The sequence below is a fragment of the Salmo salar genome, chromosome 10 (genome assembly GCF_965601325.2).
Source record: "Salmo salar chromosome 10, fSalSal1, whole genome shotgun sequence".
NCBI classification, from domain to species: Eukaryota; Metazoa; Chordata; class Actinopteri; order Salmoniformes; family Salmonidae; genus Salmo; species Salmo salar.
Window position 1 is genome coordinate 45,335,417 of NC_138300.1, and position 13,529 is coordinate 45,348,945.

Below are 13,529 nucleotides of genomic sequence, written 5' to 3' on the forward strand. Positions count from 1 at the left end.
AGGCCATGGGGTAGGGTAGGGGGACAGACAAGGCCATGGGGCAGGGTAGGGTAGGGGGGGCAGACAGGGCAATGGGGCAGGATAGGGTAGGGGGGCAGACAAGGCCATGGGGTAGGGTAGGGGGACAGACAAGGCCGTGGGGCAGGGTAGGGAAGGGGGCAGACAGGGCAATGGGGCAGGGTAGGGTTGGGGGGCAGACAAGGCCATGGGGCAGGGTAGGGGGGCAGACATTGTCATTGGGCAGGGTAGAGGGCAGACAAGGCCATGGGGTAAGGTAGGGTAGGGGGGCGGACAAGGCCATGGGGTAGAGTAGTGGGGCAGACAAGGCCATGGGGTAGGGTAGGGTAGGGTAGGGTGAGGGCCGACAAGGTCATGTGGCAGGGTAGGGTATGGGGCAGACAAGGCCATGGGGTAGAGTAGGGTAGGGGACAGACAAGGCCATGGGGCAGAGTAGTGGGGCAGACAAGGCCATGGGGTAGGGTAGGGGGGGCAGACAAGGCCATAGGGTAGGGTAGGGGGACAGACATAGCCATGGGGTAGGGCAGGGGGGCAGACAAGGCCATGGGGTAGGGCAGGTCATGGGACAGAGTAGGGGGGCAGACAAGGCCATGGGGTAAGGTAGGGGGCAGACAAGGCCATGGGGAAGGGTAGGAGGCAGACAAGGCCATGAGGCAGGGTAGGGAGCCGGCAAGGTCATGGGGCAGGGTAGGAGGGCAGACAAGGTCATGGGAAAGTGTTGTCAACACAGACCATTGATGTGATTATCCTCTTGGAAGATTCATCCAAAGATCGAGGTCAGGTGTGTGTGTGTGTGTGTGTGTGTGTGTGTGTGTGTGTGTGTGTGTGTGTGTGTGTGGTGTGTGTGTGTGTGTGTGTGTGTGTGTGTGTGTGTGTGTGTGTGTGTGTGTGTGTGGTGTGTGTGTGTGTGTGTAAACTGAAGTGCTTGAGGAAAGGCTGAGGCTTTCAAGGACTGAGACAGCCTCTACCAATAAAACTCTACACATCTTTGGACCATGGCAAATGAAGAGAACTGAGACAGCCTCTACCAAAAAAACTCTACACATCTTTGGACCATGGCAAATGAAGAGAACTGAGACAGCCTCTACCAATAAAACTCTACACATCTTTGGACCATGGAAAATGAAGAGAACTGAGACAGCCTCTACCAATAAAACTCTACACATCTTTACCATGGCAAATGAAGAGAACTGAGACAGCCTCTACAAATAAAACTCTACACATCTTTGGACCATGGCAAATGAAGAGAACTGAGACAGCCTTTACCAATACAACTCTACACATCTTTGGACCATGGCAAATGAAGAGAACTAAGACAGCCTCTACCAATAAAACTCTACACATCTTTGGACCATGGCAAATGAAGAGAACTGAGACAGCCTCTACCAATAAACCTCTACACATCTTTGGACCATGGCAAATGAAGAGAACTGAGACAGCCTCTACCAATAAAACTCTACACATCTTTGAACCATGGCAAATGAAAAGAACTGAGACAGCCTCTACCAATAAAACTCTACACATCTTTGGACCATGGCAAATGAAGAGAACTGAGACAGCCTCTACCAATAAAACTCTACACATCTTTGGACCATGGCAAATGAAGAGAACTGAGACAGCCTCTACCAATAAAACTCTACACATCTTTGGACCATGGCAAATGAAGAGAACTGAGACAGCCTCTACCAATAAACCTCTACACATCTTTGGACCATGGCAAATGAAGAGAACTGAGACAGCCTCTACCAATAAAACTCTACACATCTTTGAACCATGGCAAATGAAAAGAACTGAGACAGCCTCTACCAATAAAACTCTACACATCTTTGGACCATGGCAAATGAAGAGAACTGAGACAGCCTCTACCAATAAAACTCTACACATCTTTGGACCATGGCAAATGAAGAGAACTGAGACAGCCTCTACCAATAAAACTCTACACATCTTTGGACCATGGCAAATGAAGAGAACTGAGACAGCCTCTACCAATAAAACTCTACACATCTTTGAACCATGGCAAATGAAGAGAACTGAGACATCCTCTACAAATAAAACTCTACACATCTTTGGACCATGGCAAATGAAGAGAACTGAGACAGCCTCTACCAATAAAACTCTACACATCTTTGGACCATGGCAAATGAAGAGAACTGAGACAGCCTCTACCAATAAAACTCTACACATCTTTGGACCATGGCAAATGAAGAGAACTGAGACAGCCTCTACCAATAAAACTCTACACATCTTTGGACCATGGCAAATGAAGAGAACTGAGACAGCCTCTACCAATAAAACTCTACACATCTTTGGACCATGGCAAATGAAGAGAACTGAGACAGCCTCTACCAATAAAACTCTACACATCTTTGGACCATGGCAAATGAAGAGAACTGAGACAGCCTCTACCAATAAAACTCTACACATCTTTGGACCATGTTTGGACCATGGAAAATGAAGAGAACTGAGACAGCCTCTACAAATAAAACTCTACACATCTTTGGACCATGGCAAATGAAGAGAACTGAGACAGCCTCTACCAATAAAACTCTACACATCTTTGGACCATGGCAAATGAAGAGAACTGAGACAGCCTCTACCAATAAAACTCTACACATCTTTGGACCATGGCAAATGAAGAGAACTGAGACAGCCTCTACCAATAAAACTCTACACATCTTTGGACCATGGCAAATGAAGAGAACTGAGACAGCCTCTACCAATAAAACTCTACACATCTTTGGACCATGGCAAATGAAGAGAACTGAGACAGCCTCTACCAATAAAACTCTACACATCTTTGGACCATGGCAAATGAAGAAAACTGAGACAGTCTCTACCAATAAAACTCTACACATCTTTGGACCATGGCAAATGAAGAGCAGTGCCTGGTTTCCTACAGCTAGTGTGTCACTGTGGGCCTTATGTCATGTTAGGACCAGACTGTCTGTTAGGGGGGATGTCACAGTGAGTGCTTGTCTCGCCACATTAAAACAGATCCTGTGTGATGGTTGAGCTGCTGCTAGCACTGTGAAATAAGGACACAGAGACAGAGATATTCATGCTTTGTTTTTTAATCACTTCATAGAAAAAGTATTTTCTGATATTTTAACACAATATACAATATTATACCATACATTGTGTGAAACATTTAATATGTCCGCTGCGACTGTAACGCGTTAGGTAGGTATTCAAAAGACGTAAAAAAACCCCAAAAAAAACATTTCTCATGCAGATAGTGCCAAGCGTGGCTAACCATTTGGACACAACTCGGACCAAAATGTTTAACATAGATTAACAATGTTATACCGGTGACAAATTTGAATTTCGAAACTGCTAACAAGTTTTGGTCAAATCAAAATAGTTCACAATAGCACGATCAATTACAAGAAGATCACATTTTTGTAACGATTCATCACGTTCAGCTCAGAGATATTGTAGCATGCCACCAATAATCCCCTTGAACTACTTTGCATGGAAGGACGTGTAAAGGAGCAGACACTCTGTCTGTCTTTCTGTTGTTATTCCTTACTTCTGTCGAACCAGTAGATCTGAACCCCAAATCAGCAATCTGCATTGAAAATGTTGCACAGAGGAGCATGGATTAGTCACTACTACAGGCTGCTGAGAGGAGAACGTCTCGGTGTGGACTAGTGATAGACGACAGTATCAAAGCTTCTCCACAGCTTATCATAGCTATACCCAGGCCTCTGTTGTTTAGCATGTCCTCTATGCGTTGTAAACCTACAGGTTGTGAATATGTCTCTTTAACTGCTGCTCAGGGCACTCAAACATTTGTGCGAATATATATTGACTTATTATATAATATAAAAAAAACAAATAGAGGATATAAAAAGACTCCGACGCAGAGCCCTGTACATGTTAGACACCACCTCTTCCAGGTAATGCAAGTGCATATAAATTAAAATAGATTTACACTGACTGAAACAGTATTCTTATGTACAGTACAACTGAATGTAATGAATACACTGTTATAAACAGCAGAGGACCAGCTTGAGCTCTAGTGACAGACAATAAGAGGAGTCATGTTGAGCATAGGTGACAAAGACTAACACACACACACACGCACGCACGCACGCACACACTCACACACACTCGCACGCACGCACGCGCACGCACACACACACACACACACACACACACACACACACACACACACACACACACACACACACACACACACACACACACACACACACACACACACACACGTACACACACACACACGTACTCTCACACACACACACACACACACACGCACACACACACACACACACACACACACACACACACACACACACACACACACACACACACACACACACACACACACACACACACTCATCGACACACACGATTACCATGTAAGCCTGCTGGAGTGAGTGAGGTTATAGACAATAAGGTAGTTGAAGTACCTTTGAGTATGTCAGTAAACCTAAGTGAATAATGGAGAATAGGTCATAGATGCTGAATAGGCCATCATGAAAACCAGCCATGGAGGCCTGTAAGGGACAATCTGCCTTGCAGACTGCCTGGGGTTGACGGTCTTAATGCTGACCCACAGTGACAGTGAACTACACTGTCCGGGGCCTTTTGGTTTGGTGTCTCTGTCACATCATCTCTAGATAACCTACTACTGTGGGGTCATCATCCTCTTGTTCTCAACAATAAGTATTTTTCTCCTCAGGTTTGGGTTTTGCAGCAGACATTCAACAGTTTCTACGTGCCGAATCTAATCTGAGGATTAAATCTAACGGACCAAATCCTGATAAACTTCCCGTCCGGCCAGGAAATGTGATACAGTCAGTGGGAAGGGAAGATTAAGGTCAATGGGTAGAAGCAGCACTTCATGCCCTTTTATTAGGTGGATGAATAAATAGCTGAACTGTATAAACCATGTGGATAATTATAGTGCAGCTGACTTCTAGACATACAGCCGCCTGGCCACCTTTCATCATCTGGACCGGTCCTGATTCTACAGGGACAGGGGGTCCTTCCTTAGATAGATTGTTACATTATCAGAACCAGTTAGGTTCTGGAATCTTTGGTCTAGTAGGATTAATAGACGACAGCAGGATACCTCGAGAGGAAGCTGGAAACAGCCTTCCAACTGCATGTGATAAGAAACTTTGCTTTGGCTGCCAAGTGCTATTTCTGTCTATGATGTTGACATTTGTTTGGAGTCTGAACGATATCAGGATTTGATCCATGAGGGTCCAACTGTTTTCTGGAGTTACAGTGAACATCTATCTGCCTACCATTTGTCTACAGTGAGGTCTGACAATCTAGACATGTAACATGAATGTGTACATTGTGTACATTTAATTTCCATATAGAAACATAGATTTTGTACATGGATTAAGATGACAGAATGTGTATATCTTATTATGGGAAAACATGTTTTTAGTATTTGATGAGTATGTCCAGGAATTGTTTGTCTAAGTTAGTGAGGATTTCTTCTATTGCCCAATACTAGTAGGAAGACTGTTCTCTTTGTCTGAGATATAAAAGGATTTTGCTCTTGAGCTTTCGAAAAAACGAAACAAAAAAACATTCATACTAAAGTGTGTTCAATAAATTAAAAAAAAATATTCAAAAGATAATAGTAAAAAGGCACACAAAAGTCCTCTGACAACTGATACAAGAAAAAAGTGAACATATTTTTTCTCTCTATATAAACTCATGTCCATCAATCAGTAGTTCATAAGCTACCTCATGACATCCCATTTCAGTAAAAAAGTCACAAGGTACAAAACTTCTCTCAGTAGTAGTATCGACATTTCAGATGCCAGTCGGGATGGAAAAACAACCATTTCCCATATTGGCCCAAGTCCTTCATTTAATTTCCTCAGAGGCCTTTCCGTCCTTCAGGCCCAAAATGTTTGCAGCATTTTTCCTGAGAACTCCGTAGCCGCCCCACTGAAACTGTCCCTCTGTTGCCGGCTCCTAACGCAAGTGCAAGGATGGGGGGGGTTGAAACTGACGCCCCATGCAAGCTCAAACTAAGACCCCCGTGGGCTTGTTAAAAAGCACAGCTGCAGGATTTCTCCTGTTTAAAACATGAAACCAACCACCATTGCGGTGCAGCAGAGCCCATTAAGTATCTGTGGGTGATGCATCGTGGGTAATTATCGCTATGGATGACGTGGGCTCCATGGATTCCTCGGGGTCCTGACAGTCAAAATAGTCAACCGGAGAGCGAGACGACTCCCCCAGAACATCCTCTTCCTCCTCCTCATCCCCCTGGCTCTGTTCATCTTTCTCTGTACCCTCAGAGTCCTCCTCCTCCAGGGTGAGTTCAAACTGGAACTTGTCTCCCGCCTGGCCCCCTTCACCTCCACCCTGCTCCCGCTGCTCCGTGGCCCAGGGAGGAGAGGGGCTCTGGGGAATCATGCTCTGGTACCAGTTCCTGTTGTCCTCCAGAGTGTCCAGGATGTCCTGAGCGTCAGGGTGCACCAGGTCAGCCCACGTCTCCCACAGAGGGTGGACGATGTAGTCTATGAAACCCACCTGGAGAGAGGGAGGGAAAGGGAACAGTGGTGAGTCAGGAGTCGGAGTGTGTAGGTGTGTGTGTGTGTGTGTGTGTGTGTGTGTGTGTGTGTGTGTGTGTGTGTGTGTGTGTGTGTGTGTGTGTGTGTGTGTGTGTGTGTGTGTGTGTGTGTGTGTGTGTGTGTGTGTGTGTGTGTGTAAGTGTGTAAGTGTGTGTGTAAGTGTGTGTCCAGTATCATACCTGGCTTTTCTCTACTGAGGCAGTGTGCTTGTCATACATGGGGCTGATCTCCATGCCTCTCTCCCTCTCCCTGTCTCCCTGGTGGAAGAACTCCTCCATGATGCGGTCGGTCCACTGACGGTACAGCTCCAGAGACTTGGTAGGGTTACTCAGATCAGCACAGTGAACCATGTTCCTCAGCACCTGATGGAGAGAGGGAGGGAGAGAAGAAGGTGAGAGTGATATGGAGTGATAGGAGAGAAAGAGAGATGAAGAAAGATGGCTAGAGAATGAATGAACAGGATTGAAGAAGAGAGCAGAAGGAGACAGGTGAAAATGGAGTGAAGGAGCAGAGGTCATACCACAATCTAAACCATGTTACTAAGTCTAGATGATGATGATGATGATGAAGATAAACCCACCTGTATTCTGTCCGTGTAGTTGTCCAGCAGCAGGACCCCAGAGCTGGTCACCTTCTTGGTCTCCACCATGGTCTTCAGGTCAGCTAACAGACTCATGTGCTTGGACATGTCAGTGGCCAGAACCATTTCGATGACCATCTTCCTCAGGCTCTGCCTCTGCTTCTTGGTCAGGCTCTGGAAGATGTCACAGTTGTCCTCCTGCAGCAGCTTGAAGCCCACAGCTAGATGGTGGTTCTCTAACACGGACTCATCGTTGTACATCAGGGCTAGCTCAGAGTCTGAGGGAGACAACAGACAATAAATCAGTCACTTGTTTAACACAGTTGATGAATATGGATATCTATACAGTATCTATAGATAATTCTCATATATTTATTATATACATTATTCACATAACAGTAACATTTGTAAGAGAAAGACTCACTGGTATTGATGAGGAACTGGTTGGTCACCCCCGGGTGGTCCACATCATGGATTGCTGCAGCAAAGATGGCCGCCAAGATCTCTAGATCGCTGAAAACCGCCTATGTGAGAGAGAGAGGGTCCAGGGTTAAGAATTTCTCAAGAGAAACAGTCAAAGAACAGAACAGCTTCAGGGAACAGCTAATCCCAGTGCAGCCCACTCCCATTGATTCCCATGGCTAGGGTTGCTATCGCTAACAGCCAACATAGTGTAAACACTAGTCAGAGCCAGATGAGTGCTGGCCTATATTAGCGAAATGACTATCTTATGCTAACCATGTCCCTGTCTCTCTATAGGCACCCATACATAGCGGTTTGACACTGGCTGTAAGAGCAGGGCTATAAACATGATGGAGGGATGAAGGGACGGATGGGGTGACTGTAAAAAAGGAGGAGAGCGGCTGGTGACATGCTGAGGGCTAGGTCACGCTGTTAGACTACGTCATGGATGAGGTTCCACTGTATATATATATATAGAACCACAGAGAATGGAGCTGTGAGAACAAACAGAATGGGGTGAGGGAGGGAGGGAGGGGGGAATAGGGGATAACTTTTGGTTTACATCTAAAGATTGAGGGAAGATGACTTAGGGAGAATGCGATTGAAAACCCTGGGGAAGATTTACAGTACCATAAGATTCAAGGGTTGGGGTGAGAGTAAGGACAGTGCACTAAGGTGGAGTTCTATTAGCTCAGATGGGTGTGGGATAATGGTGAGGTAATGGTAGGGTGTGGGATAAGGGTGAGGAATTGGTAAGGTGTGGGATAAGGGTGAGGTAATGCTGAATGTGGGAGGTAATGGTTGGGTGTGGGGTAAGGGTGAGGTAATGGTAGGGTGTGGGATAAGGGTGAGGTAATGGTTGGGTGTGAGATAAGGGTGAGGTAATGGTAGGGTGTGGGATAAGGGTGAGGTAATGGTTGTGTGTGGGATAAGGGTCAGGTAATGGCAGGGTGTGGTATAAGGGTGAGGTAATGGTAGGGTGTGGTATAAGGGTGAGGTAATGGTAGGGTGTGGTATAAGGGTGAGGTAATGGTAGGGTGTGGTATAATGGTGAGGTAATGGTTGTGTGTGGGATAAGGGTCAGGTAATGGCAGGGTGTGGGATAAGGGTGAGGTAATGGTAGGGTGTGGTATAATGGTGAGGTAATGGTTGTGTGTGGGATAAGGGTCAGGTAATGGTTGTGTGTGGGATAAGGGTCAGGTAATGGTAGGGTGTGGTATAAGGGTGAGGTAATGTTAGGGTGTGGTATAATGGTGAGGTAATGGTTGTGTGTGGGATAAGGGTCAGGTAATGGCAGGGTGTGGGATAAGGGTGAGGTAATGGTAGGGTGTGGGATAAGGGTGAGGTAATGGTAGGGTGTGGTATAATGGTGAGGTAATGGTTGTGTGTGGGATAAGGGTCAGGTAATGGTTGTGTGTGGGATAAGGGTCAGGTAATGGTAGGGTGTGGTATAAGGATGAGGTAATGGTAGAGTGTGGGGGATACGTGAAGAAAAGAAAAGTCTAGTGTCAGCCACTTACGTTGAGGACTGGTGTAGAGAGCAGGATGTGTGTGGACTGGGGTTAGGGGTTTGGTAACTTAGGTCAAGGGCTGGTGTGGGGGTTAGGGGTTAGGTAACTTACATCGAGGGCTGGTGTAGAGAGCAGGATGTGTGTGGACTGGGCCACGTCTGCCGCGTGGAGGCTGTTGTGGTAGGCCACATCTCCATGGTAGTGGTCCTCCAGGGTCATCATGTACGCCACAAACGTCTCTGTCGGGATTTTAAAGGTCTTCAACAGGTCTCTCTCCTGCAGGGGACACAAGGATATGACTTAGTACCTATGTACAGCTGTACCATATTGTGTGTGTGTGTGTGTGTGTGTGTTTGTGTGTGTGTGTGTGTGTGTGTGTGTGTGTTGTGTGTGTGTGTGTGTGTGTGTGTGTGTGTGTGTGTGTGTGTGTGTGTGTGTGTGTGTGTGTGTGTGTGTGTGTGTGTCTGCAATGCATGCATATATGTGCATGCAGGCGTGCATGTGTGTGTGTGTGTAGGAGTGTATAGCCAGTTATAACCTACCTGGAAGATGGTGTACATGATACAGGTGAGAGGTCTATGTTCGGAGTACTCTGACACGGTAAAGATGTTCAACCCCCACTTATTCAGATCCTCCAGTTCCTTGGAGAGCATGTCCTCCTTGTCCGTCTTGACCCCGAAACGTGAGATGGAGGAGTTGGAGAGGGAGGGTCCATAAGAGATCTTCTTTACTCCAGTGATCTGAGTCATCAGCTGCTGCTGCTTCTTCCTCTCCCGACCAGCCTTCTCCTTGGGCGTCACAGATGGCATGTCCATGTCGTTCTGTTTGTCTGAGGGGGGAGAGGACATCTCTTTGGGTTAGGACACTCCATGCCATTGTGTTTGTCAGACCACAGAGAGAAGAGAGGATGAAGGTTCGATGGCCCATTCAGTTTAGTAATGCCATTACAATGAACTCAGCACTAACTGTGCTGCTGTGTAGACAGTGAGGCCTCTCATAGCTGAACTAACCTGTCTCTCTCCGCTGAGGGTTATTCAATTACCACTGTCACTCTACCCCTCTATCTCTCCCTCTCCCTCTGTCCCTCTCGCTCCCTCTCTCTCTCTCTCTCTCCCTCTCTCTCTCTCCCTCTCTCGCTCTCCCTCTCTCTCTCCCTCTCTCTCTCTCCCTCTCTCTCCCTCTCTCCTCCTTCAGTCATAATAGAAAATGGGTGATTAAGCACACTGTAACATGTGATGCATGGGAAACAGGGGAAGAGCAATAAACTGGCACAGTAATTCATTATCACCATCATTATCACCATTATCACCACTGAGACAATGTCTACTAGCTTCTCAGGCATGCCACTGAACCCACTCTCCCATTCCCTTACACACACAATGGACCAGAACTCTATGAATGGAAGGGACAGTTGGTTTGGCCATTGAAATAGAATGCATTTTTTATGGGTTTTATAAGGACCCTCACATAATAGAAAAAGGTAACCTGGTTTTATAAGCACACAGCAGACACTTCCTCCATAAAGGTTAGAGTGTGTTGCTGATGAAGCTGTATTGTTTGACATCTGTCTGTCTGTCTGTCTGTCTGTCTGTCTGTCTGTCTGTCTGTCTGTCTGTCTGTCTGTCTGTCTGTCTGTCTGTCTGTCTGTCTGTCTGTCTGTCTGTCTGTCTGTCTGTCTGTCTGTCTGTCTGTCTGTCTGTCTGTCTGTGTTTTTGCCAATTCAAAATGTTCTATGCAGGTGGAGTGTTAATGTGACCTTGATTCCCTGAGGCCCAGACTAGACTGTCATGTCTCTCTCCTCTCCATGGGTCGGGTTAAATGCGGAAGACGCATTTCAGTTGAATGCATTCAGTTGTACAACTGACTAGGTATCCTCCCTTTTCCTTCCCTTCTCTTTCCCTTCCCTCTCTCTCTCTCTCCTCTATCTATCTCCATCTCTCTTACGTTTATTCTGCTGAAATTCTGAATTACGTCCAGCCTGCTCCATATGCTCTCAGTGAAACCCAAATGCCAGAGAGAGAAAGAGAGAGAAAGAGAGAGAGAGAGAGAAAGAGAGAGATGGAGAGAGAGTGTGTGGGTGGATTTGGGCTTTTAAAATTCCCTTAATGAGTTATGCCTGGCTGTTACCGTGGTAGCAAGCCGGAAAGAGCCAGCTCAGCCAGGGTGTTATGGGATGAGTGGAATGAACAGCTGTGGAGGAGAGGAGCCCTTGCACGTGAATGGCCCTCACACACACCATCATCCCCAACCCACAGTCCCACAGGGATGAGCTTCCCAATATGATGCACTCACATATAAAGGGTTCAACTCTCTCTCTAACAAGGCATCCTAGGATGACCTTACAATACAAAAACAATGTGGGTGGAAAATGTAGAGAGGGAAACTTGAAAACGGCAGCCATAAATGTCAACAATATTATCCCCATGCCTTGTTTTTCTAAAGAAACAATGAGCTCGATATTGCTGTAACATAATTATAAATATAATCCCAATCAATGGTCAGTGGTCAGCTCAGGACAAACGATCAGCTGTCTGATTCCTAATGCTTTCTCTGCATCTCTTTCCCATATTAATGTGTAGCCAACCAGCTGCAGCAAACCACTCCTACTGCTCGGTCCCACAGGGAACTATGGAGCGGTAGAGTGATAGAAACTCCCATCTCCCATCTGTGTCTGATCTACGCACTAACTTCCTCAGGCATGGAGCGATGGAGAGAGGAAGGGGGGATGGGGGTGAAGAAAGACAGAGATACATTAAAAGGGATATGAGTCACCAAATGGGAGGCTCAGTTATCTGTGAGGGGGTTCCACCGTACCCCACCTCACCTCTACTGTGTAATACCAGTCTTTCCCTCTTTCTCCATCTCCCCCCTCCCTATCACAATATCTCTCCCCCATCTTCTAGCTATTCCCTATGTAGTGCACTACTTTTACCAGGGTCCATAGGGCTAGCCCATAGGGTTCTGGTCAACAGTAGTGCACTATAAAGTGAATAGGGTACCATTTGGGATGCACACAGAGAGTCACGACTGGACCCCCCCTCCCCCTCTCTCTCTATCCACTGGCTCTGATGTGGCCTAACAAGCTCACCTGTCAATCAACCAGCAGCAGAGGCACCTCACTAAGAAGTGTGTAGCCAGCCAACCACCTCAAAGCTTCAGGCTTTTCCTATCTGGTTTCGTTTTAATGGGCCTTGGGAGTGATGGATGAATACTAACAAGAGGTAATGGTGCAGAGTTTTACAGTACACCCCCGCAACAAGCATCCAGACTCAGACAAAATGGAGGGAGAATCCCACACACACACACTGCGGTATACTGTGTACACACGTGTGAGATATAAGATATGTGTATTTCTGCGTACACGTGTGGGTGTATGAAAGTGTGTTCAATTGATTGTGTGTGTATGATTGATCTTTAGCAGTCTATAAGAAGTGTGTGGGAACAGCCACACATCAAAAGCAATGGATTTACCTAAAGAGGGGGGGTGTGTGTGTGTGTGTGTGTGTGTGTGTGTGTGTGTGTGTGTGTGTGTGTGTGTGTGTGTGTGTGTGTGTGTGTGTGTGTGTGTGAGAGATATCAGGTCTTTACCCATTAAGGTGTTGGAGATGAACTCGGACACCTGGTTCCCAGAGCGACTCATCTCTGACAGGTGTGTCAGCTCCCGGTTCAACATTCTCTTGAACTGGAAAAGAAGATACAGAGGAGAGGGGGAAAATGTCAGCATCCTGGAAACTACTGGAAAACCTGGAAGACATTATGGTGCAGGAGAATACCGTGGAAAAGCACAGTCACTGATGATCACTGTATGCTCATTCGAGCTTTATACAAACATTACACACAATCAGTACAAAAGGGATTTGGAAAATAACAATTTTATTGTTTTCATATCAACAGATCAAATCCCTCCAGGATAATATTATGCAGTGCAGATTCCATCTGGTCATTTTCACATTCACGGTTTCTGGTTCATATTGCAAGGAGAAAACCTGCAGATCTGCAGTGTACTATACAGCCTATGAGAAAACCATGCAGACAACACACACTGTCTGTGTGTCAGAAAGAGACATTCCTAGCCCCATCCACAGCTCCGTCTGTGTATCAGAAAGAGACATTCCTAGCCTCATCCACAGCACTGTCTGTGTGTCAGAAAGAGACATTCCTAGCCCCATCCACAGCACTGTCTGTGTGTCAGAAAGAGACATTCCTAGCCCCATCCACAGCACTGTCTGGGTGTCAGAAAGAGACATTCCTAGCCCCATCCACAGCACTGTCTGGGTGTCAGAAAGAGACATTCCTAGCCCCATCCACAGCACTGTCTGTGTGTCAGAAAGATACATTCCTAGCCCCATCCACAGCACTGTCTGGGTGTCAGAAAGAGACATTCCTAGC

At 46.4% G+C, this 13,529-nt stretch overlaps 1 protein-coding gene across 6 annotated transcripts in view; it reads right to left on the minus strand.

Annotated features, from left to right (window-relative positions):
* Positions 1-3,071: 3,071 nt before the first annotated feature.
* Positions 3,072-13,529, minus strand: part of pde4ba (phosphodiesterase 4B, cAMP-specific a) — a 337,302-nt gene continuing 326,844 nt past the window's right edge. For all 6 annotated transcript variants that reach the window (XM_014123403.3, XM_045687797.2, XM_014123404.3 and 3 more), the window contains 7 exons: positions 12,729-12,822; positions 9,683-9,969; positions 9,252-9,416; positions 7,592-7,691; positions 7,168-7,445; positions 6,767-6,949; positions 3,072-6,546 (listed from right to left, as the gene is read on the minus strand). In XM_014123403.3, the coding sequence (XP_013978878.1) occupies positions 6,133-6,546; positions 6,767-6,949; positions 7,168-7,445; positions 7,592-7,691; positions 9,252-9,416; positions 9,683-9,969; positions 12,729-12,822 (1,521 nt within the window). In that variant the 3' untranslated portion in view covers positions 3,072-6,132. The remainder of the gene's footprint in view (positions 6,547-6,766; positions 6,950-7,167; positions 7,446-7,591; positions 7,692-9,251; positions 9,417-9,682; positions 9,970-12,728; positions 12,823-13,529) is intronic.